The following is a 26,176-nucleotide window of genomic DNA, read 5'->3' on the forward strand; positions in this document are numbered from 1 at the left end:
TTGTTCGCTCGGTAAATTTCTTCGCATCGCAGCGATTTTCCGCTTAGTGCGCATGCGCAATGTCCGCACTGCGACTGCGCCAAGTAAATTTGCTATGCAGTTAGGTATTTTACTCACGGTTTTTTCTTCGTTCTGGTGATCGTAATGTGATTGACAGGAAGTGGGTGTTTCTGGGCGGAAACTGGCCGTTTTATGGGTGTGTGTGAAAAAACGCTACAGTTTCTGGGAAAAACGCGGGAGTGTCTGGAGAAACGGAGGAGTGTCTGGGCGAACGCTGGGTGTGTTTGTGACGTCAAACCAGGAACGACAAGCACTGAACTGATCGCAGATGCCGAGTATGTCTCGAGTTACTCAGAAACTGCACAGAGATGTCTTATCGCAAAATTGCGAATCTTTCGTTCGCAATTTTAAGAAGCTAAGATTCACTCCCAGTAGGCGGCGGCTTAGCATGTGCAAAGCTGCTAAAAGCAGCTTGCGAGCGAACAACTCGGAATGACCCCCATGGTTTTGCCCAACTGCTAACAAAAATCCTGCTGCGATTAACTTGGAATTACCCCCATGTTGTGCATCAATACCGCTTCTCCTGCATGTATTTGTGCGGCGGTGCCCCATGAACGCAGTGCACCTGTCCATATCAGCGCGGCTGACCGTTCCGACACCTACAGCTGTTGATTTCAATATATACATTATCCATCTTGTCGATGGCCCTTCCTGCTTCGCCTCGGTAATGAGGGGAAGCAGGAAGTGTCATAGCGGCACATTCTGTGCCGCTATAATACATTTGCCCCATAATTCCGTCAGTGTTAGGTAGTTCCTGTTAGTGGAAGTAACATATATTATGTTGATTAGTTAAGATAGGGATTGCGCTAAACCCTGGATAAGGGCTGCAAAACTTGGAACGCACCAGGAGCCAGAAGACCCACTAATTGTCCTAGTGGATAAGCGGATTCAGCCATTTTGTTTGCAACAAAGGGAATCCTGAGCTCCTGGCCAGGAATTTAAGAACAGGTAACATTGCCTTTGTCTCAATCCCTATCTTAATTTATGAACACAGCATATTATATATATATATGTTACTTCCGCTAACAGAGACTACCTATTGCTGTTTGCTTTGACGGAATTATAAACACTCACCTACATTTAGAAGCCTGAGGCAGAACTTGGACGACTAAACCTATTGACATCCGTTTGTAGGACCGGAAAACGAATGAAATACAGATGGCTTTCCTATCAACATATTATAATTTATACTAATGTGAATTGATTGCTGTGACTGTCTACATTTTACTGTGTATTTTATGTATTTTTAATTAAAGTTGTTAATTACACTGGTCAGACCAGCGGTGTCAATCTATTTGTTAAGTGTTTTACAGAATGCACTTGATAAATGTTACTGGCTCACTTCCCTACTGTTTTCACTGCTTCATGAATAGGCCCCTAAGTTACTCGGTAAACTTGTGAAACGTTATGCGCCAGCGTGACCAGGCAGCAATGGCCCGTTGGAACATATAGTTCTACAAATACAAAAAAAATAAAAAAAATACCAAAACGCCAACTTTAAACCAGTTTCATTGACCCAAGAAGAACTTCCCTAACCAAATGTAAAACATTTTACTACTTGTGCTATATTGTGTACCACATATGAATCATTCATACGCTTTTCTCGACAATACTGTGCATGTCCACACTTAAAGGATCTGATGTGGGGGGTCATTCAGACCTGATTGCATGCTAGGTTTTTTCGCTGCGCTGCGATCAGGTCATAACTGCGCATGCGTATGCACCGCAATGCACAGGCATGTCACACGGGTACAAAGTGGATCGTTGCTGTGCGATGGATTTAACGAAAAAAACATTCGCACAGCCGATCACAAGGAGACTGACAGGAAGAGGGCGTTTGTGGGTGGCAACTGACCATTTTCAGGGAATGGTTGGAAAAACGCAGGCGTGTCCAAGCGTTTGCAGGGCGGGTGTCTGACGTCAATTCCGGGACCGGACAGGCTGAAGTGATTGCAGCGGCTGAGTAAGTTCTGGGCAACTCAGGAACTGCACAAAACTTTTTTTTACCGCTCGGCTGCACATGCGTTCGCACACTTGCAAAGCTAACATACACTCCCCCTGTAGGAGGTGATTATCTGATCGCAGCGCTGCAAAAAACCTAGTGAGCGATTAGGTCTGAATTAGGCCCAGTGTACATTGATTTCTATTTATGAAAATAAATAAATATATATTCAATATATATTGAAACTGCATCTTTAGTGTTGGGTGGAATTCACCTTCAATAGTAATCCTGTAAAGGTGTGAGATAAAGCTTGACAATTGCAAACTTACTTCGTAGGTAATAGCGCAGACCTTCGGCTGGTCAAGACGTTTCTTGAGTTGGGATTACCTGGCGCAAACCTGGACTTCCTTATGTCAGAAAAGAATCAGGTTTGTGATAGCAATAACTAAACTGTAGAATCTTGAAAGGAAACTTTTAAGGTTAAAATATATTGTATCCTGTTATATATATTAACTAGTATTTTGGACTCTCCACTCACTGTTGCACAGCTACTGTATTATGCTTGGTATTGCAAGGTTTTTTTTCCTCTGATTCTCCCCACCTTCCTATATCTGCACCCCATCTGTCTCTCTGAAATCTGTCCCTCTTTTCCCACCACCCCAATTCAGTGCTGTGCGGTGGGGTGAGAGCCTTTTCTGTCATACTAATGTATACGCCAGAGTTTTGACTATATAAAGTATATGAAAAGGAGAACGAATTGACAGAATAGGAGAGGAGTGGGTTAAACCTCAGCTAGTCTGGGGGCAGGACGGTAAGGCATTATGGGAGTTTTATGGTTAGCCAATAGGAATGAATGTTGGGGGTAGGTGGAATGGGTTCTTAAGCCTGGGAAAGGGGCTGGGTGGGCTGGGTCAGCCTCTTCTGCTTTTGTCGTTGTGAGGGTGAGTGCTCTTCCCCCCTTTGTCTCCTTGCTGTGCTGCTTGCCATTGTTGAATTTAGGTGTGCTGCTGCTGTGGCAGTGTGCTTTATACTGTGCCCCTCTGTCCCCATTACCTTGGATTAACTTGTGGCCTGCCATGCCCCGTCCACGCCACTCCTCTGGCCCCCCTGCCCGCTACATTGATGTGGCTCCTGCTCGGGAGCCGGCGTCCGGTGCCCTGGGCCAGAGCACTTTGCTCACGGCCGGGGCTGAGCCTGCTGGCGCTGCTGCGGGCACCCGTCCACGCGTCCGGCTAGGCTGCGGGCGCCGGGGGATCCCTCCTGCACAGCGGTGGCTGGCGAGGGACAGGGCGGAGGCCGGCGGCGGACTGGATCGGGCGGCCGGCGGGGGGAGCCGTCCGGGGTGCCCGCTGGTGTGAATCCCCTGCCGGCTGCTGCTGCACGGGTACACGCGAGCGCGCGTTCCCTGCGCCCTCCACCGCTGAGAGTCACCGGCGGCTCCCCAGAGAATGAGGGGACTGCATGTAGGGATGGTGCCAGTGGCTCTTACACTGGCCGTCCCTTACGCCAGGTGGGTTCCGTTTCGCGCGCGCGCCCGTGGGGCTGTTGGACTCCCTGGGCGCTCTCCCCGCTCTAGCGGGGGGGCTCCCGGGGGCATTTGGTGGTGTCGGCACGGGGCCAGAGGGGGGGGGGGGGTAATGTCGGGAGTCAGCGGTTTCTCCCGGGAGGCGAGTCCAGTGGGGGCCGGGGCGGCGCTGTGGCTCGTGGTTCACCGCAGGAGAGAACGGGGGTTCTTAGGGCGGCTAGCGCCGGTCCCAGGCGGGGCCGGCCTGGGCGGCGTGACGACGCGGTTGGAGCCATCCCTGCTTCGGACCGGGGTGACCACTGGAGCTACGGCTGCGGCTCCGGATTTCTCCACTGTTGCGGCGGCAATGTCAGCCATGACGGCGGCGTTTGCGCCATTTTTGTCGACTTTGTCCCCGGGAGGCGTTTCCATGGTTCCCGCTTCGGTCGATGCGGCCGTTCTCCCGGGTGCTTCTGGCCCCGACATGGCGCAGTTTCTACAGGCGTGTCGCAGTCTGGGCTCCGCCGCTGCGTTGCTGGGTAGCGCTACCCCATCGCCCGCAGGGGCGTCTGCTTTCATTCCCGCCGGGGAGGCTTCGGCTCCAGGGGCAGTTGTCCCTTCTTTTTCAGGTGCGGATCCGGATGTCGATCAGGACGAGGAGCCGGTCGTGGCCGACGTTTCGCCTTCCGGAAGCGGGCCTGCCGGTGAGTGGGACGACGATACAGTTGCTATGTCGCTGGGTTCCTCTTCTTCCTCGTACGGCAGTACATCAAGTAGATCTTCCTCTTCTTCGTCGTGCCAGTCTGCGGTTAGTAGCACCGCGAAGGCTAGGAAGCGGGCTATCAAGTACGCGCGGCGTGAGGCGCAGCACCGGGATAAGCGGTCTCCGAAGAGTAGTAGTAGTTCTCGTCGGGAAAGGAGGAGGCGTAATTTTCTGGGCGTGGTGCGCTGCGAGTACACAGCAGTCTTGCGAGGGTTGCGTGAGAGTTGCAGGAGGAAGATTAGATGGGGGGAATACGTCGACCTTTTTACGTTAACGGAGGACACCAAGAGGGAAGGTAAGGAAGCGCTTGTGAAGGGCGGTATTGGGGCGGAGGCCTTCCGCTCGTATGACAACTGGTTGGCGGGTTTCTGTGTCTTCGCGGCGTGCTACTTGGAGGATCGCCCTGATGAACACATGAACGTCATCAGGTATATTCACCTCGTGCATGACATGCAGTGTCAGTCTAAGGACGATTCGTGGCTGCATTATGACAAGCAGTTCCGTCAGAAGCACGATTGCCTGCACATCATTGACTTCGGATGCAAAGATGTGGAGGTATGGCTTCGGGTCACGCGAGCGCAGGATATGAAGATGGTGACTAAGGGGGCGTCAGTGGCGCAGGCGAGTCAGTTTCGGCCCGCGGTTGAGGCTCCGCTGCGCCACCCTTGGACCGCGGCCCGTTCTCCGCAGCAGGCGCAGGCGAAGGTGAAGTGTTTCGCGTTCAACAATGCCACGTGTCCCCTTGGGCAACGGTGTCGTTTTTGCCACCTTTGCTTACGATGTAACGGATCCCACCCTGCTTCCAATTGCTTCCGAGCGGGGCGACCGAGTGCCAGGGCGGCCGCGGGCCCAGCCGGAAAAACTACTGGGGGGCTTGCCGCTAGTTAGGGCGCCGACCCCGGTTTGTTTGGGGGCCATGCTAAAGTGGTTGGGGTGGTACCCAAACACAGACGACGCAAGATTTCTGCGGGAGGGTTTTGCGTCGGGTTTTCGTTTACCAGTGGTGGGGGAGGTTTTAGTTCAGGCCGCCAGGAACCTGCAGTCTGCTCGGGAATTCCCCGACGTGCTTCGGGAAAAGGTTGAGCAGGAGGTTCACCAGGGGAGAATGGCGGGCCCCTTTGTGCTGCCGCCTGTCGAGGATTTGATTATTTCCAAGGTGGGGGTCGTGCCCAAAAAGGCTCCGGGTAAGTTCCGGCTCATTCAGCATCTGTCTTATCCATCTGGGTCCTCGGTGAACGATGCAATTTCGCCGAAATATTGTTCGGTGGTGTATCAGTCCTTTGAGGATGCTCTGGGCATGGTCCGGGGCTGTGGCCCCGGGGCCCTCATGGCTAAACAGGATGTTGAATCGGCTTTTCGCTTGCTCCCTTTGCACCCGGAGTCATTTCGATTCATGGGTTTCCGCGTCGGGGAGGAATACTTTGTAGACAAGTGTCTGCCTATGGGGTGTTCCGTTTCGTGTGCCTTTTTCGAAAAGTTCAGCACCTTTTTACATTGGTGTGTGGAGTTTTCTTGCGGAGGTAGCGGGATTGCACATTACCTGGATGATTTTTTGTGCATGGGGCCCGCGGGTTCTCCTCGCTGTGGTCTCCTGCTGTTCTCGCTGCGTGCCTTGTTGGGGCATTTTGGCGTCCCTGTGGCCGAGGATAAGACGGAGGGGCCCCTCTCCTGTTTGTCCTTTTTAGGTATCGAGATCGATTCGGTCGCAGGGGCTTGCCAGCTGCCTCAGGACAAGGTTGCGAAGCTTCGGGAGTCCATTGCGCAGTGCTCGGAGCGGCGTAAGGTGATGTTGCAGGAGGCTCAATCCCTCCTAGGTCTGTTGAACTTTGCCTGTCGGGTGATTCCCATGGGCGGGGTTTTTTGTCGGAAGTTGGAACGGTCCACGGCTGGGGTGTCCAGGCCGCACCATTTTGTCCGTTTCTCGGCAGAGATTAGGCGGGACCTCGCTATGTGGGTTTCGTTTCTGGCAGATTTCAATGGTGTGCTGATCTGGATGGCCCCGCTCGTTGACAGTTTCGACCTGCAGTTGTTTACGGATGCAGCGGGCTCATCGGGGGTTCGGTTGTTATCTGGACGGGGCTTGGTGCGCGGCCTCTTGGCCCGAGTCTTGGTCGAGGGAGGGGCTGACCGGCGACCTGTTGTTGCTGGAGCTTTTTCCCATCATGGTAGCCTTGGAGGTTTGGGGAGAGCGACTTCGCGATCGCAGTATTCTCTTCCGCTGCGATAACTTAGGGGTCGTGCACGCGGTTAACAACCAAAGAGCTAGGGTCCTTCGGGTGTTGTCGCGGCTCGTGCTAACCTGTATGCGCTGCAATATTCTGTTTTGGGCGCAACACGTCCCCGGTATAGATAATGGGATCGCCGATGAATTGTCCAGGGGCAGTGGGATAGGTTCCGTTTGTTGGCCCCGGAGGCTGATTCGGTAGGTTTGCCCTGCCCTTCTTATGTTTGGTAGGTCATCATGGCAGATTGGAAGGGCTAGCAGAGCTGTCTTTGGCTCCGTCCACTCTCGCTGGATACCGTCGGGCCTGGAAGGAGTGGGAAGACTTTTCCCGTGACCAAGGGCCTAGAGGTAAGAGGGGTCAGAGCTTGTTTCTAGACTTCATTTGGCAACTCTTCGTAACGGGGAGATAGAGGGCCGTGGTGTCTCGATACCTCGCCGGGATATCCTTTTATTCTAAATTGAAGGGTATGCCAGATTTTACGAAGGGTTTCCTGCTGGCGAGGGCGCTTAGAGGTTGGGCATGCTCGGCACCAGTGCCTCCTGATGGCCGGCGCCCTATTGATGCGTCCCTGCTTTCTTTCCTCTTAGGGGCGGTGGTGGGGGTGGCGGACTCCCGTTTTGAAGCGCTCCTATTTCGGCTGGCTTTTTCCATGGCTTTCCATGGCGCGTTCAGGGTTTCTGAGCTGGTTGCGGCTTCTAAGAAGTCCGAGGCCATGATGCGGCGCGCGGATGTTGTCGTGGGTGGGGGGTCCGTGCTGTGCAGGCTGCGCCACTCCAAGACTGATCAGATGGGTAGAGGTCATTGGATCACTTTGGCACCATCGGGTGGTGGGGACTGTTGTCCGGTGGCATTGGCTGGTCGGTATGCGGAGGTCAGGCCCTCGTCTGAGGGGTCTTGGCTGCTGCATTACGATGGGTCGCCATTGACGAAGTACCAATTTACATGGATGATGCGGCGCTGCCTGTCCAGTTTGGGCCTCTCACCTAGGGACTTTGGTTCACATTCCTTTAGAATTGGGGCCGCCACTTCCACAGCATCTGCAGGGCGCGCTGTGGACGAAATTAAGGCTTTGGGCCGCTGGAAGTCGGCGGCTTATAAGCGTTACATTCGGCCCGTTGTTGCGTAAGCGAGTTTGTTTCTACTAACATGTTGTTCGTTTACTGCGTTGTGTGTTCAGTTCAGTGTGTTCGTGCTGTATTGTTTGTCTCCCCTGTCCTCCCTACTCGGATGGCTAGCTACTCGCCACTGCTGGCAGTGGGGGTCTGGAGTGCTTCGCGATTTTTTACCTGAACTGACGAACTGATTTGGCTTAATTCATTCAATTCGGCTAATTGGCATCTAATTACAAGTTCCTCAGCAGGTTTTTACGTTTCATTTCCAGCCGAGTTATCCTGTGTTTCCCTACACCCCCCACCCCTCAACTCTAACCCCCCCCCCCCTTTATTATTTTACTTTTCCTTTTGTTTCTTTCTGTTGCTTCGATTGGCCTGAAGCTTGTCCAAGAGGAAAGTTATAGTCCTCTATTCAATTTTTCTTTTTGGCAGATCCTCGTTCTGGTAGTTGGTTCCTGTTCTGGGCTGGGTTTGGTTTTACCTCACATATTCACATTTGTTTATCTGTTTTTCCCCTTATAGGTTGGCGGGAGGATGTGTGTGGTGTGTGGGTGGTTGGTCATTCCTATGTTTATTGGGCAGCCGAATTTCTGGCTGCGGAAGGGGCTCCTTGCTTTGTTGGATCGGATGACGTACGGTGGATAGGTGTTCGGGGTATGCTTTGGCATGACCTGAAAGCGAGGCTTATGGAGCAGGTTCGGCGGTTTGGCATCCCCAAACTGTTGGTGATTCACTTAGGAGGGAACGACCTGGGTAAGAGGAAGGCGGTGAATCTTCGATTGGCCATTATTCAGGATTTGCAAGTGATTACGGGCGCTTGGCCAGGCTGTAGGCTTATCTGGTCTTGTATAGTTGTGTTGGCGTGGAGTGGTGGATTGTCGGGCGATCGGAGTGGCTCGCCGGAAGGTGAATGCCGCGGTTGCTAAGTTTGTGGTGGCCCATGGCGGTGCGGTAGTTTGGCACCAGCGGATCAAGTTCCGGTACTTCTACTTGTTTAGACCTGATGGGGTGCACTTGACAGGACAGGGACTATCTATATTTCTGGAGGATCTGTTTTCGGTGGTTGGTTCGGTAGGTTAGGGGTATGGTGGCGGTGCGTAGTTTCTGTGGAACAGAACTTCGCTGTTGGCGGGAAAGAACGGCAAGTTAACATTTGTTGTATTAAAGAGTGGATTGGAGGTCGTTTGGTGGTTGATTTTTAGGTGCGCTCTCCTTCGTTGACTGGTATTACATCTGCTGGACCGCCTTCTCGGGTGGCAGCCTCATCACCTTCACGGGTGGGTAGTCAGGATGGAGGTTGAGCGGATACCTATTGTTTGTTGGAAGGTTTACGTCAGTTTTTTATAAGATAGTTTGTTTATGGGATAGGGTTGTTTAGCCGTTCTTTCTGGCCACCATTCTTTAGTTTAATTATTCACAGTTAATGGTTCACTTAAATAAATAGCTAACATTTTCTGCCAAATTCAAGTCTTTGAATAATAATAATAATAATAATTATTATTTATTATAATTAAGTGTTAAGATGTTATGGTTTATGTTACGGACAATCCTCAGACTATATGAGGTTTAATACAAATAATCTATTAGAAATATCTTCTTTTCATTATTCTAATCATTTTTATAGTCAAAACTCTGGAGTAAAAAGTCTGTGGCAGGTCGCACATCTCTGATCAGAACTCACCAAAAGTTCCAGCAGTAAATACAGAATCAGTATGATATCCCAGCTGAGGGGATCCCCGCAATCCTCACCGCACATCCCAGCACCCCATGTCTGCCTCACTTTCTTCCCTGGCACCCCTTCTCCCACCATCGGTCTCTCTGTCTGTGATCTCTGTCTCCCCTCAGTCTCTCTCTCTACTCAGTCCCCGTTACCCACTGTTTATCTCTATCTGATCTTTGTCCCTTCTGGGTGTCACTGGTGTGGGGGCAGTGGGGGATGTGTGGGGGGCAGTGGGAGAAGGTTTTTGGCTCCAAGAGTTGACAGATACATTACCCCACCTTTCCATCTCTGTCCCGCACCACACCCATCAATCTCTCTCATCTCTGTCCCACCTTTCCCCCTCCACATCTCTGTATGTCACACTCTCAGCTCTCTACCCTCTCTCATCTTTATCCCCAATCTGCCTTCCTTTCTCTGTGATCTCCCCCCCCCCCCCCCATCTGTTCCATCAGGTGTACAATATTTGGGGATGCATGAGCAGGGTAGCCGTGGGTGGGTGACGGGGGGGGGGGGGGGGGGAGGCAGCTCCACATGTTGACAAGACTCAGGGATCATGTTGTAAAGCATATTACATAACAATTACATACAGTACTTTTGCTCTACACATAAACAGACATACTGTACAGATGTATCCTCATACACTGAGCGACATTACGTTATATGGGATGAGGCTTGTGGCTAAGTGGGGGTATCAATGGATTGCATACACTTGGGGCCGGATGTAATGACAGCATGCTGTGGGTGAGGTAATAGAATTGCAGGCTACTCAGAGATAATCGTGTGCAAATATCTGGTGAATTTCAGATGGCTCCTTTGTACCATGGATAGGCTTGGAGCAAATGCATGCAGCTCGTGAACTATAGGGGTGGTGTGGGGACCAAATCTGAATCCCGGCGGAAATCTGCCACCATTTTCAAGCACGCAATGTTTTGTGTAACTCTCCAAATTCACATTTATTTTCACTCGGATAAAAAGTTGCAATATACTGTACTCACAACTACACACATAACAATAGCTATAGCAGTATAAAAATAATATAAAGTGCTGCTATAAATTCTGACATCAAACAAACACTTTTGGAAGTCACATCAGACAGCAAAATGGGTCAATTTGCACTGACAGGTGGACAGGAGATTGGGGATGAAAAGAGAAACGGAACATCTAAATGAGGATGTCAGTGTCTCGGCACTTACGATAAATATACCTTGCATTCCTCATTTATTCCGGTGTCTGCGTCTTCGTGTCCATTTCCTGCGCATCGCCGTCATCCTCTTCTTTTCTTCTTCCCTTTCAGAATGACACGTTTGCAGACTTTGATGCGATGACTGACAAACTGATTGATGAAATTATTCAGCACATTCAGCTGTATAACCTCTCAATTTCAAGAATAAGGTGAGATGGAATATTGCCGTGTTTCACAGAGAGAGCGAGAGAGAATTCCCTGAATAACAAATGCCTGGCTATAATGAGCGACGTGGAAAACGTTTCCATGATATTTACAGTTTTACTGAACATCGTATATTTATTAATCTTTATTATAGTGAGAAGGTGACTCATGAAGGGCAAAAGTGTGAAAACACAGCACAAATTCTTTTTTGTGAAGTTACGTGCTTAGGTTGCTGGCAAAAGAGCCATGTTTAATAAAAATGACAGTGGATTAGTGGGCTGGGATGGATACGTCTGTGAGTACGCATCTGATAGGAGATGGGCGCTGGACAATGGGACTGATTCATGTTTTTAAGTAAAGCAAAAAAAGCAAGTAACTTTGGGGGTCATTCTGACCCGTTCGCTCGCTGCGTTTTAACGCAGCAGAGCGAACGGGTCCCTACTGCGCATGCGCCGGAGCCGTAGTGTGCCGGCGCATACCAGATGGCCGCAGGCTGTAGCAGGGATACGATCGCCTCTGCCTGACTGACAGGCAGAGGCGATCGCTGGGCGGGAGGGGGCAGAACGGTCGCGTTTGGCGGGTTTGGTCCAGCCAATGCAAGCGTGGCCGGACCGAACGGGGGGCGGGCTGCAGCGGCTGTGTGATGTCATACGCAGCCGCTGTGGTCCGGGGAGCGGTGAGTAGCTCCCGGCCAGCACGCTAAAGCTGCGCTGGCCGGGAGCTACTCTTGAAGTGCAAAGGCATCGCCGCTGTGCGATGCCTTTGCACTTCTGCGAGGGGGGGCCGAACTGACATGCGGGGCGGACTAGCCGTGTGCTGGGCGTCCCCCCGCTTGTCAGGGAAGAAGATCGTAGCTGTGCTAAATTTAGCACAGCTACGATCAACTAGGAATGACCCCCTTTGTGTCTGGAACAAACCATGTTACCACTCATGGGGTGCCAATACATTTACATTTCTAGTGTGCAGGGTAAAATAAGATTTTAAACCTACCGGTAAATCTTTTTCTCGTAGTCCATAGAGGATGCTGGGGACTCCGTAAGGACCATGGGGATAGACGGGCTCCGCAGGAGACATGGGCACTTTAAGAAAGACTTTGGATCTGGGTGTGCACTGGCTCCTCCCTCTATGCCCCTCCTCCAGACCTCAGTTAGAGAAACTGTGCCCAGAGGAGACGGACAGTACGAGGAAAGGATTTTTGTTAACCTAAGGGCAAGATTTATACCAGCCACACCAATCACACCGTATAACTTGTGATATACTATCTAGTTAACAGTATGAAAAAACAACATAGCATCTGTCCAAAACCGATGAAACTATAACATAACCCTTATGTAAGCAATAACTATATACAAGTCTTGCAGAAGTAGTCCGCACTTGGGACGGGCGCCCAGCATCCGTTCCGGACTACGAGAAAAAGATTTACCGGTAGGTTTAAAATCTTATTTTCTCTAACGTCCTAGAGGATACTGGGGACTCCATAAGGACCATGGGGATTATACCAAAGCTCCCAAACGGGCGGGAGAGTGCGGATGACTCTGCAGCACCGAGTGAGCAAACAGGAGGTCCTCCTCAGCCAGGGTATCAAACTTATAGAACTTTGCAAAGGTGTTTGACCCCGACCAAGTAGCAGCTCGGCACAGCTGTAGTGCCGAGACCCCTATGGCAGCCGCCCAAGAAGAGCCCACCTTCCTAGTGGAATGGGCCTTAACCGATTTTGGTAACGGCAATCCTGCCGTAGAATGCGCCTGCTGAATCGTGTTACAGATCCAGCGAGCAATAGTCTGCTTTGAAGCGGGAGCGCCAACCTTGTTGGCTGCATACAGGACAAACAGTGCTTCTGTTTTCCTGACTCTAGCCGTTCTGGCCACGTAAATTTTCGAAGCCCTGACCACATCAAGGTACTCGGAATCCTCCAAGTCACGCGTAGCCACAGGCACGACAATAGGTTGGTTCATATGAAAGGATGAGGCCACTTTAGGTAGGAATTGAGGACGGGTCCGCAATTCCGCTCTATCCATATGGAAAACCAGATAGGGGCTTTTATGTGATAAAGCCGCTAATTCCGAAACTCGCCTAGCCGAAGCTAAGGCTAACAATATGACTACCTTCCAAGTGAGATATTTCAACTCCACCGTTTTAAGTGGTTCAAACCAATGTAACTTAAGGAAACTTAACACCACATTAAGGTCCCAAGGCGCCACCGGAGGTACAAAAGGAGGCTGAATATGCAGTACTCCCTTCACAAAAGTCTGTACTTCTGGGAGAGAGGCCAATTCCTTTTGAAAGAAAATGGATAAGGCCAAAATCTTAACCTTAATAGATCCTAATTTCTCTATCGTCCTAGTGGATGCTGGGGTTCCTGAAAGGACCATGGGGAATAGCGGCTCCGCAGGAGACAGGGCACAAAAAGTAAAGCTTTAGGATCAGGTGGTGTGCACTGGCTCCTCCCCCTATGACCCTCCTCCAAGCCTCAGTTAGATTTTTGTGCCCGGCCGAGAAGGGTGCAATCTAGGTGGCTCTCCTAAAGAGCTGCTTAGAAAAGTTTAGCTTAGGTTTTTTTATTTTACAGTGAGTCCTGCTGGCAACAGGATCACTGCAACGAGGGACTTAGGGGAGAAGAAGTGAACTCACCTGCGTGCAGGATGGATTGGCTTCTTGGCTACTGGACATTAGCTCCAGAGGGACGATCACAGGTACAGCCTGGATGGTCACCGGAGCCTCGCCGCCGGCCCCCTTGCAGATGCTGAAACGAGAAGAGGTCCAGAATCGGCGGCAGAAGACTCCTCAGTCTTCTTAAGGTAGCGCACAGCACTGCAGCTGTGCGCCATTTTCCTCTCAGCACACTTCACACGGCAGTCACTGAGGGTGCAGGGCGCTGGGAGGGGGGCGCCCTGGGAGGCAAATGAAAACCTTTTTTGGCTAAAAATACCTCACATATAGCCTCCGGGGGCTATATGGAGATATTTAACCCCTGCCAGAATCCGTTAAGAGCGGGAGACGAGGCCGCCGAAAAAGGGGCGGGGCCTATCTCCTCAGCACACAGCGCCATTTTCCCTCACAGAAAGGCTGGAGGGAAGGCTCCCAGGCTCTCCCCTGCACTGCACTACAGAAACAGGGTTAAAACAGAGAGGGGGGGCACAAATTTGGCGTTAGAAATATATAAAAAAGATGCTATAAGGGAAAACACTTATATAAGGTTGTCCCTATATAATTATAGCGTTTTTGGTGTGTGCTGGCAAACTCTCCCTCTGTCTCTCCAAAGGGCTAGTGGGTCCTGTCCTCTATCAGAGCATTCCCTGTGTGTGTGCTGTGTGTCGGTACGTGTGTGTCGACATGTATGAGGACGATGTTGGTGAGGAGGCAGAGCAATTGCCTGTAATGGTGATGTCACTCTCTAGGGAGTCGACACCGGAATGGATGGCTTATTTAGGGAATTACGTGATAATGTCAACACGCGCCAAGGTCGGTTGATGACATGAGACGGCCGACAAACAATTAGTACCGGTCCAGACGTCTCAAAAACACCGTCAGGGGTTTTAAAACGCCCGTTTACTTTAGTCGGTCGACACAGACACAGACAGGGACACTGAATCCAGTGTCGACGGTGAATAAACAAACGTATTCCTTATTAGGGCCACACGTTAAGGGCAATGAAGGAGGTGTTACATATTTCTGATACTACAAGTACCACAAAAGAGGGTATTATGTGGGATGTGAAAAAACTACCGTAGTTTTTCCTGAATCAGATAAATTAAATGAAGTGTGTGATGATGCGTGGGTTCCCCCCGATAGAAAATATGGGCGGTATACCCTTTCCCGCCAGAAGTTAGGGCGCGTTGGGAAACACCCCTTAGGGTGGATAAGGCGCTCACACGCTTATCAGAACAAGTGGCGGTACCGTCTATAGATAGGGCCGTCCTCAAGGAGCCAGCTGACAGGAGGCTGGAAAAATATCATAAAAAGTATATACACACATACTGGTGTTATACTGCGACCAGCGATCGCCTCAGCCTGGATGTGCAGAGCTGGGGTGGCTTGGTCGGATTCCCTGACTAAAAATATTGATACCCTTGACAGGGACAGTATTTTATTGACTATAGAGCATTTAAAGGATGTATTTCTATATATGCGAGATGCACAGAGGGATATTTGCACTCTGGCATCAAGAGTAAGTGCGATGTCCATATCTGCCAGAAGATGTTTATGGACACGACAGTGGTCAGGTGATGCAGATTCCAAACGGCACAAAGGTGTATTGCCGTATAAAGGAAGAGGAGTTATTTGGGGTCGGTCCATCGGACCTGGTGGCCACGGCAACTGCTGGAAAATCCACCGTTTTTACCCTAAGTCACATCTCTGCAGAAAAAGACACCGTCTTTTCAGCTTCAGTCCTTTCGTCCCTATAAGAGTCATATCTGCCCAGGGATAGAGGAAAGGGAAGAAGACTGCAGCAGGCAGCCCATTCCCAGGAACAGAAGCGTTCCACCGCTTCTGCCAAGTCCTCAGCATGACGCTGAGACCGTACAGGACCCCTGGATCCTACAAGTAGTATCCCAGGGGTACAGTTTGGAATGTCGAGACGTTTCCCCTGCGCAGGCTCCTGAAGTCTGCTTTACCAAGGTATCCCTCCGACAAGGAGGCAGTATGGGAAAAAATTCACGAGCTGTATTCCCAGCAGGTGATAATTAAATTACCCCTCCTACAACAAGAAAAGGGGGTATTATTCCACACTATATTGTGGTACTGAAGCCAGAAGGCTAGGTGAGACCTATTCTAAATCTAAAAAAATTTGAACACTTACAAAGGTTCAAATCAAGATGGAGTCACTCAGAGCAGTGATAACGAACCGGGAAGAAGGGGACTATCTGGTGTCCCGAGACATCAGGGATGCTTACCTCCATGTCCCAAATTTGCCCTTATCACTAAGGGTACCTCAGGTTCGTGGTACAGAACTGTCACTATCAGTTTCAGACGCTGCCGTTTGGATTGTCTACGGCACCCCGGGTCTTTACCAAGGTAATGGCCGAAATGATGGTTCTTCTTCGAAGAAAAGGCGTCTTAATTATCCCTTACTTGGACGATCTCCTGATAAGGGCAAAGTCCAGGGAACAGTTGGAGGTCGGAGTAGCACTATCTCGGATACTGTTACAACAGCAGGGGTGGATTCTAAATATTCCAAAATCGCAGCTGATCCCGACAACAAGTCTCCTGTGCTTAGGGATGATTCTGGACACAGTCCAGAAAAAGGTGTTTCTCCCGGAAGAGAAAGCCAGGGAGTTATCCGAGCTAGTCAGGAACCTCCTAAAATCAGTGCATCATTGCACAAGGGCCATGGTAAAAAAATGGTGACTTCCTTCGAAGCAATTCCAGTCGGCAGATTTCATGCAAGAACTTTTCAGTGGGATCTGCTGGACAAATGGTCCGGATCGCATCTTCAGATGCATCAGCGGAAAACCCTATATCCAAGGACAAGGGTGTCTCTCCTGTGGTGGTTACAGAGTGCTCATCTTCTAGAGGGCCGCAGATTCGGCATTCAGTTTTGGATGTTGGTGACCACGGAGGCCAGCCCGAGAGGCTGGGGAGCAGTCACACAAGGAAAAAATTTCCAGGGAGTGTGATCAAGTCTGGAGATTTTTCTCCACATAAATATAGCTAAGGGTAAATTTATAATGCTCTAAGCTTAGCAAGACCTCTGCTTCAAGGTCAGCCGGTATTGATCCAGTGGGATAAAACATCACGGCAGTCGCCCACGTAAATAGACAGGGCGGCACAAGAAGCAGGAGGGCAGTGGCAAAAACTGCAAGGACTTTTCGCTGGGCGGAAAATCATGTGATAGCACTGTCAGCAGTGTTTCATTCCGGGAATGGAAACTGGGAAGCAGACTTCCTCAGTAGGCACGACCTCCACCCGGCAGAGTGGGAACTTCATGGGGAAGTTTTCCACATAATTGTAAACCGTTGGGAATTACCAAAGGTGGACATGATGGCGTCCCATCTGAACAAAAAACGGGACAGGTATTGCGCCAGGTTAAGAGACCCTCAGGCAATAGCTGTGGACGTTCTGGTAACACCGTGGGTGTACCAGTCGGTGTATGTGTTCCATCCTCTGCTTTTCATACCTAAGGTACTGAGAATTATAAGACGTAGAGGAGTAAGAACTATACTCATGGCTCCGGATTGGCCAAGAAGGACTTGGTACCCGGAACTTCAAGAGATGCTCACAGAGGACTTATGGCCTCTGCCGCTAAGAAGGGACTTGTTTCAGCAAGTACCATGTCTGTTCCAAGACTTACCGCAGCTGCGTTTGACGGCATGGCGGTGGAACGCCGGATCCTAAGGGAAAAGGCATTCAGGAAGAGGTCATTCCTACCCTGGTCAAAGCCAGAAAGGAGGTGACCGCACAACATTATCACCACATGTGGCGAAAATATGTTGCGTGGTGTGAGGCCAGGAAGGCCCCACGAAGAAATTTCAACTCGGTCGATTCCTGCATTTCTTGCAAACAGGAGTGTCTATGGGCCTCAAATTGGGGTCCATTAAGGTTCAAATTTCGGCCCTGTCGATTTTTCTTCCAGAAAGAATTGGCTTCAGTTCCTGAAGTCCAGAAGTTTGTCAAGGGAGTATTGCATATACAACCCCCTTTTGTGCCTCCAGTGGCACTGTGGGATCTCAACGTAGTTCTGGGATTCCTCAAAACACATTGGTTTAAAACCAGTCAAATCTGTGGATTTGAAGCATCTCACATGAAAAGTGAACATGCTCTTGGACCTGGCCTGGACCAGGCGAGTGTCAAATTGGTGTTTTTTTTCTCAAAAAAGCCCATATCTGTTTGTCCATTCGGACAGGGCAGAGCTGCGGACTCGTCCCCAGTTCTCTCCCTAAGGTGGTGTCAGTGTTTCACCTGAACCAGCTTATTGTGGTGTCTTGCGCCTACTAGGGACTTGGAGGACTCCAAGTTGCTAGATGTTGTCAGGGCCCTGAAAATATGTTCCAGGACGGCTGGAGTCAGGAAAACTGACTTGCTGTTATCCTGTATGCACCCAACAAACTGGGTGCTCTTGCTTTTAAGCAGACTTTTGCTAGTTGGATGTGTAATACAATTCAGCTTGCACATTCTGTGGCAGGCCTGCCACAGCCAAAATATGTAAATGCCCATTCCACAAGGAAGGTGGGCTCATCTTGGGCGGCTGCCCGAGGGGTCTCGGCTTTACAACTTTGCCGAGCGGCTATTTAGTCAGGGGCAAACACGTTTGTAAAATCCTACAAATTTGATACCCTGGCTAAGGAGGACCTGGAGTTCTCTCATTCGGTGCTGCAGAGTCATCCGCACTCTCCCGCCCGTTTGGGAGCTTTGGTATAATCCCCATGGTCCTTTCAGGAACCCCAGCATCCACTAGGACGATAGAGAAAATAAGAATTTACTTACCGATAATTCTATTTCTCGGAGTCCGTAGTGGATGCTGGGCGCCCATCCCAAGTGCGGATTATCTGCATTACTTGTACATAGTTACAAAAATCGGGTTATTATTGTTGTGAGCCATCTTTTCAGAGGCTCCGCTGTTATCATACTGTTAACTGGGTTCAGATCACAGGTTGTACAGTGTGATTGGTGTGGCTGGTATGAGTCTTACCCGGGATTCATAAATCCTTCCTTATTGTGTACGCTCGTCCGGGCACAGTACCTAACTGAGGCTTGGAGGAGGGTCATAGGGGGAGGAGCCAGTGCACACCACCTGATCCTAAAGCTTTACTTTTTGTGCCCTGACTCCTGCGGAGCCGCTATTCCCCATGGTCCTTTCAGGAACCCCAGCATCCACTACGGACTCCGAGAAATAGAATTATCGGTAAGTAAATTCTTATTTTTAGGCCCAGATTCACTCCAGTTTGTAGGAAGTGAAGAAAACGGCCTAGATGGAATTCTTCCGTAGGAGCATTCCTGGCCTCACACCAAGAAACATATTTTCGTCATATACGGTGATAATGTTTTGAAGTCACGTCCTTCCTAGCCTTTATTGGTGTAGGAATGACCTCATCCAGAATACCTTTTTCCGCTAGGATCCGGCGTTCAACCGCCATGCCGTCAAACGCAGCCGCGGTAAGTCTTGGAACATACAGGGCCCCTGTTGCAACAGGTCCTGTCTTAGAGTAAGAGGCCACGGATCTTCTGTGAGCATTTCCTGCAGATCCGGATACCAGGTACTTCGTGGCCAATCTGGAACAATGAGGATTGTTCTCACCCCTCTTTTTCTTATTATTCTCAACACCTTGGGTATGAGAGGAAGAGGAGGAAATACATAGACCGACTGGAACACCCACGGTGTCACTAGGGCGTCCACAACTACTGCCTGAGGGTCTCTTGACCTGGCGCAATACCTTTGTAGCTTTTTGTTGAGACGAGACGCCATCATGTCTATTGGGGCAGTCCCCACTGACTTGCAATCTGTGCGAAGACTTCCTGATGAAGTCCCCACTCTCCCGGATGCAGGTCGTGTCTGCTGAGGAAGTCTGCTTCCCAGTTGTCCACTCCCGGAATAAACACTGCTGACAGTGCGCTTACATGATTCTCCGCCCAGCGAAGAATTCTGGTGGCTTCCGCCATCGCCACTCTGCTCCTTGTGCCGCCTTGGCGTTTTTCATGAGCTACAGCGGTGACGTTGTCTGACTGGATCAGAACTGGTTGGTCGCGAAGTAATGCCTCCGCTTGACGTAGGGCGTTGTATATGGCCCTCAGTTCCAGGATGTTGATATGGAGACAAGTCTCTTGACTTTACCAAAGACCTTGGAAATTTCTTCCCTGTGTGACTGCTCCCCAACCTCGGAGGCTCGCGTCCGTTGTCACCAGGATCCAGTCCTGAATGCCGAACCTGCGGCCCTCTAGGAGGTGAGCACTCTGCAGCCACCACAGGAGAGATACCCTGGCTCTGGGGGACAGGGTGATCCGCTGATGAATTTGTAGATGTGACCCGGACCACTTGTCCAGTAGGTCCCATTGGAAAGTCCTTGCATGGAACCTACCGAAGGGGATGGCTTTGTATGTCGCCACCAGGACTTGAGTGCAATGATGTACTGACACTTGTTTCGGCTTCAACAGGTTCTTGACTAGAGTCATGAGTTCCTGCGCTTTTTCTATCGGAAGAAAAACCCTTTTCTGGTCCGTATCCAGAATCATGCCCAAGAAGGTCAGACGAGTCGTAGGATTCAGCTGCGACTTTGGAATATTGAGAATATAGCTGTGTCGCTGTAACACCTTCAGTGAAAGTGATACGCTGTTCAACAACTTCTCCCGTGATCTCGCTTTTATGAGGAGATCGTCCAAGTACGGGATAATTGTGACACCCTGCTTGCGCAGGAGCACCATCATTTCCGCCATTACCTTGGTGAAAATTCTCGGGGCCGTGGAAAGCCCAAACGGCAACGTCTGAAATTGGTAATGACAATCCTGTACCGCAAATCTCAGGTACGCCTGATGAGGAGGATATATGGGAACATGCAGGTATGCATCCTTTATGTCCAGAAATACCATAAAATCCCCCCCTTCCAGGCTGGCGATGACCGCTCTGAGCGATTCCATCTTGAATTTGAACTGTTTTAAGTAAAGGTTCAGGGATTTTAAATTCAAAATGGGTCTGACCGAACCGTCCGTTTTCGGGACCACAAACAGAGTTGAGTAGTATCCCTTCCCTCTTTGAAGCAGGGGAACCTCGACCACCACTTGTTGAAGACACAATTTATGAATCGCATGTAACACTATCTCCCTTTCTAGGGGAGAAGTCGGTAGCGCCGATTTGAAAAAAACGGCGAAGAGGCACTTCTTCGAATTCCAGCTTGTATCCCTGAGAAACAATTTCTATTGCCCAGGGATCCACCTGTGAGTGAACCCAGATGTGGCTGAAAAGTCGAAGACGTGCCCCCACTGGAGCGGACTCCCTCAGGGGAGCACCAGCGTCATGCTGTGGATTTTGCAGAGGCCGGGGAGGACTTCTGTTCCTGGGAAATAGCTGTGTTGTGCAGCTTTTTTCCTCTGCCCTTACCTCTGGCAAGAAAGGACGATCCTCTCGTACTCTTTTGCTTTTATTTAAACGAAAGGACTGCATTTGATAATGAGGCTCTTTCTTAGGTTTTGAGGGAATATAAGGCAAAAAATTTGATTTACCTGCCGTAGCTGTGTAGACGAGGTCCGAGAGGCCTTCTCCAAATAATTCCTCACCCTTGTAAGGCAAAAACTCCATATGCCTCTTTGAGTCGGCATCACCTGTCCACTGTCGGGTCCATAAGACTCGCCTAGCTGAAATAGACATAGCGTTTATTCTGGAACCCAGTAGACTAATGTCTCTTTGAGCATCTCTCATATATAAGACAGCATCTTTTATATGCCCTAGGGTCATTAAAATGGTATTCTTATCTAGGGTATCAATTTCCGCTGATAAGGTATCTGTCCATGCTGCTACAGCGCTACAAACCCAGGCCGACGCAATTGCCGGTCTGAGTAACGTACCAGAATGTGTGTAAATGGACTTCAAGGTAACCTCCTGCTTGCGGTCAGCAGGATCCCTGAGGGTAGCCGTATTTTGGGATGGCAGCGCTATCTTTTTTGGTAAGCGTGTCAATGCTTTGTCTACCCTAGGGGAGGATTCCCACCGTATTCTGTCCTTTGGCGGGAAAGGATACGCCATAAGAATCCTTTTGGGAATCTGCTGATTTTTGTCTGGAGATTCCCAAGCTTTTTCGCATAATTCGTTCAGCTCATGTGAGGAGGGAAAGGTGACCTCAGGCTTCTTTCCTTTATACATGTGTACCCTCGTGTCAGGGACAGGGGGTTTCACTGTGATATGCAAAACATCTTTTATTGCAATAATCATATATCGAATACATTTAGCCACTTTTGGCTGTAATTTTGTATCATCGTAGTCGACACTGGAGTCTGAATCTGTGTCGGTATCTGTGTCAACTATTTGGGATAGTGGGCGCTTCTGAGTCCCCGAAGGTCCCGGCGACATTGGGACAGACATGGGTTGACTCCCTGACTGTACCCTAGCTTCAGCTTTGTCTAATCTTTTGTGCAATAAATTTACATTAGCACTTAAAACATTCCACATATCCATCCAGTCAGGTGTCGGCGCTGCCAACGGAGACCTTACATTCATACACTCCCCCTCCTCCTTAGGTGAGCCTTCAACCTCAGACATGTCGACACACGCGTACCGAAACACCACACACACACAGGGAAGCTCTTTTCTGAAGACAGGTTCCCCACCAGGCCCTTTGGAGAGACAGAGAGAGAGTATGCCAGCACACACCCCAGCGCTATATGACCCAGGAAAAACACAGAATGTTTACCCAGTAGCGCCTTTATGTATGTATATGCGCCAATTATGTGCCTCCCCCCCTCTTGAAAACCCTCTGTCACCGTTAGTAAGCAGGGGAGAGTCCGGGGAGCTTCCTCTCAGCGCTGTGCTGTGGATAAAATGGCGCTGGTGAGTGCTGAGGGAGAACCCCCGCCCCCTCGGCGGCAGGCTTCTGTCCCGCTCAAAATTCTTAAAAACATGGCGGGGGCTCTTTATATACATGTACAGTGCCCAGCTGTACATGTATATATGTACTTTTGCCACAGGAGAGGTTTATATTGCTGCCCAGGGCTCCCCCCCTGCGCCCTGCACCCTTACAGTGACAGATGTGTGTGAGGTGAATGGGAGCAATGGTGCACAGCTTCACTGCTGTGCGTTACCTCTATGAAGATGTCTTCTGCCGCCTCTGAAGTCTTCTTTTCTTCTCATACTCACCCGGCTTCTATCTTCCGGCTCTGCGAGGAGGACGGCGGCGCGGCTCTGGGACAGACGGCGAAGGTGAGACCTGCGTACCGATCCCTCTGGAGCTAATGGTGTCCAGTAGCCTAAGAAACAGAGCCTTGAAACTCAGAGAAGTGGGTCTGTTTCTCTCTCCTCAGTCCCTCGATGCAGGGAGTCTGCAGCCTCCCTGAACATAAAAAACCTAACTAAAATACTTTCTGACAGGAAACTCAGGAGAGCTCCCTGAAAGCACCCAGTCTCCACTGGGCACAGTATCAAACTGAGGTCTGGAGGAGGGGCATAGAGGGAGGAGCCAGTGCACACCCAGATCCAAAGTCTTTCTTAAAGTGCCCATGTCTCCTGCGGAGCTCGTCTATCCCCATTTTCCTTACGGAGTCCCCAGCATCCTCTAGGACGTTAGAGAAATACCAGCTGCTTGCGCATGTAGCCCACAAAGGTTTCACAGCTTTATTTTTACACTGCTAGCTAGATTTCATGTGGAACACACCCCACCCAAATCTAACTCTCTCTGCACATGTTCCATCTGCCCCAGCTGCAGTGCAGCATGGTTTTGCGCAGTTGCTTGCTTTTTTGCTTTACTTACAAACATGAATCAGGCCCAATGAGCCTTGCTCAGTTTAGAGTAAGCAGAAGAAGGTGCATAGTTTTGAATTAAGATGCAGAATGTAATGTAATATTTGGATGGAATTATTTATAGTAATTAATGGTTCTAAGAGGGTGAATTTAAACTGAATTAGTGCATGTTGTAGATGCCTTCTTTCCTACTAAAGTAGAGAATAGTTTTTTTTTTACAATAAAATAGAAGTTTGTACGTCTTGCACATATTTTAGTTGGTGGTGGCGCAATTGGAGCTACTGTAGCTCTGATAATTAATGCTAATTAATGTAGCCAATCAGAGAATTAGAAATACTTTCTCTGGCTACAGTTTGGCTACATCTACTCCCAATTTTCTTTCTTTTTTTTTTTACAGAATATTAGTAAATATGGTAACAATTACCTCTCCAGTGAAATGCACCTAAAAAGTTATTGTGCGTCTTTCCTGGAACCCAAATATTTAAAGAGATTTTTATTCATTGTGAATAAAGGTGTAATAAATAAAGAAATAAACAAACAAAAAATGAATAGATTTCCTGAGCTTGTCCAGTGGAATTAAACATCAGGTGTTCCACTGTCTGCTGCAGATTTTGTGAAGGATAAATAGATTTTTTTTTATTGCAAGCAAAAATAATTCAGCCTATCAGCATGCAGGGCTGCTTAAGTTTTAAAACACCAGAGTACATAAAGACGTCCGCGCTCTAACGCTCAGGCACAGTATGTATACTACAGTATATCATACAAATAAAGTAAAAAAAAAAAAACAATGAATCCAACTTGTATGAATATTATTTCCACTTTCTCAGACCTCTCACCTAAATATGTTTCAGCAAATCTAAGCACTTATTTATTGAATGTGTGCCTTAAATACTATAGCTGTCATTCAGTTCTATTACATATATGTAACACGGGCATGCCATCTTCTAAGTGTGTTCGACAACTTCATAACATCTTTGGCAGCCTGAGCATGTGATGTGCATATAAGACAGATGTGCAAATCTGAATCTGTTCACTGCTTCACTTCACCTGTCGGACTGGGGCATGTAGGGCCCACCGGGGGAATGCAGTGGTAGGGGCCCATGTTTAGGGGTGTGGTTAGTCTGCTGAGGGGGTGTGGCCTGCCACCTCATTGGTTTGACTAACCATTAGAGAGTGCAACACCTGGTCCCCTTCATAAATATATACAGTAAATTCAGCTGCTGCATGCATGATAATGTACCAGATTAATAACAGCAATGCACTGTACAAAATACACCATAGTCCGGTATAAGGTAACATATGTATAATGTATTATTCAAGTGCACAGTCTGGAACCTGATCCTTAGAGCAGGAGGTGGGTCCCCAGGCAGTGGGGCCTAACGGTGGATTTCCCTGTACCCCTGTGGGCCAGTCCAAGCCTGCCTGGAAGGATGGTTTTCTGACCCAAAGGATCCTATTACAATGCGTCAGTGCTATTATTATTAATAAAGCCGGACCCCTTAGTGTACACCGCACATGACTGTCGCTCAGTGGCATTGAAGGACCAACGTGAAGCTTAAACAGAAGGAATACGAAATTACATTTCAGTGTCCTAGACAATAAATCTAAATGCAGCGTTGTTATATATCCCTGTGTTTTATTCTGGTGCCTCCTCTCCATGCAGCTTCATCGGACATTCTTTGGGAAACATCATCATTCGATCCGTACTCACTCGTCCCCGTTTCCGATATTATCTCAACAAGCTCCATACGTTTCTCTCTCTATCGGGCCCTCACCTGGGAACGTTATACAGTAACAGCACCTTGGTTAGTACAGGTAAGTTGGGAGATGGTGACTAGTCTACTTGATGGAACCCCCCACCAAATGTTTTCTGGCGAGCTTCATTAGTTCATGTAAATCGTCCTGTATAAAATGTTTTAGTAGATTCATTATAATTTTTTTTTTTAAAGGTATGTCTTGAATAATTATAATAGTCATGAGTGATGCTAGAGCCTATTGACTTTTTCCATTGCTGGAGCACATCATAGCTTCAAGTTCGCTGTAAGATCAAGAGGTGTCGCAGAGAGATGGCCTTAGAACTTGTTCTCGCTTACCTCCTGTGGCCGGAGAGCCCCAGCCACGAGGCAAATGGCCGCTTTGGCACTGAAGGGGTTAAACCCCTAGTGCCCGGCGCCATTTGCAAAGACAATGGGCGCTTGGCGCCAGATTTAAAAATGTATTGTGGGCGCTAGGCGCCGTGTTTTATTAAATGTGTAAAAATGTTAAAATCCTGTATTTTAAACTGTGCCGTGGTCCCGGACCCCTCCGGAGACCACGGCAGGGAGGACAGCCCCCGGCGCGCTCAGCAGTGTGTGCGCGCCGGGGGAGAGAAGGCAGCCGCTGACCGCCGGAGTCCGGGAGCTCCGCTCCCGGCAGCGGTCAGTGTAGCCCCGGGCGCACTGGAGTGTGCGCGCCGGGGAGAAGGGTGAGCGCTGCGGCTGGGAGCTCGGCTCCCGCTGCAGTGCTCTCTGTGAGAGCCGCCGCTGGGGGCTGGGAGCTCTGCTCCCGGCACCTCAGCCCAGCACGGGTGGCCAGCCGCAGCAGCCGGGACGGACGTCCCGGGCTGCTAGCCGGCGAGGGGGGTGCGCTGCAGCCCGGCTCCCCGCCGGACGCTGCAGCGAGGCTACCAGACAGGCGCCGCTCATGGGGGACCGGGCTAGCCGGCTCCCTAGCGGCGTGGGTGAAATTAGGCTGCCCAGCAGGATGGTGAGCGCTGGGGTCCGGGAGCTACGCTCCCGGCGCCTCAGCGCTGAAACAAGCCAGGGTCACGGCGGCCAGGACAAGTGTCCCGGGCCGCCGGACTTCGGTACAGGGGGGTGCGCCGCTGCGTGCGGCGAGGCCACTGGTTAGTGCCACACTGGGGGGACAGTGAGAGCCAGCTCCCTGGAACCCCAGAGGCAGGAAGGCAGGCTGGAGGATGGGGGAAGCCAGCCCCATACCTCCAGCACTGAGAGAGAGCCCTAGCAGCCAGGCTGCAGGGCTAGGGAAGCCCAGCGCTGAGCGCTGGGCACAGTAGTTAAATAATGACATACAGTGTGTTGTAAG

The 26,176-nt window shown here is 50.0% G+C and overlaps 1 protein-coding gene across 1 annotated transcript in view; it reads left to right on the forward strand.

The window, feature by feature from the left end:
• FAM135B (family with sequence similarity 135 member B) overlaps positions 1-26,176 on the forward strand; it is a 344,975-nt gene that overhangs the window by 281,731 nt on the left and 37,068 nt on the right. The window contains exons 15-17 of the mRNA XM_063921224.1: positions 2,339-2,430; positions 10,621-10,718; positions 24,756-24,907. Of these exons, the coding sequence (XP_063777294.1) occupies positions 2,339-2,430; positions 10,621-10,718; positions 24,756-24,907 (342 nt within the window). The remainder of the gene's footprint in view (positions 1-2,338; positions 2,431-10,620; positions 10,719-24,755; positions 24,908-26,176) is intronic.

The sequence above is a fragment of the Pseudophryne corroboree genome, chromosome 5 (genome assembly GCF_028390025.1).
Source record: "Pseudophryne corroboree isolate aPseCor3 chromosome 5, aPseCor3.hap2, whole genome shotgun sequence".
NCBI lineage: Eukaryota > Metazoa > Chordata > Amphibia > Anura > Myobatrachidae > Pseudophryne > Pseudophryne corroboree.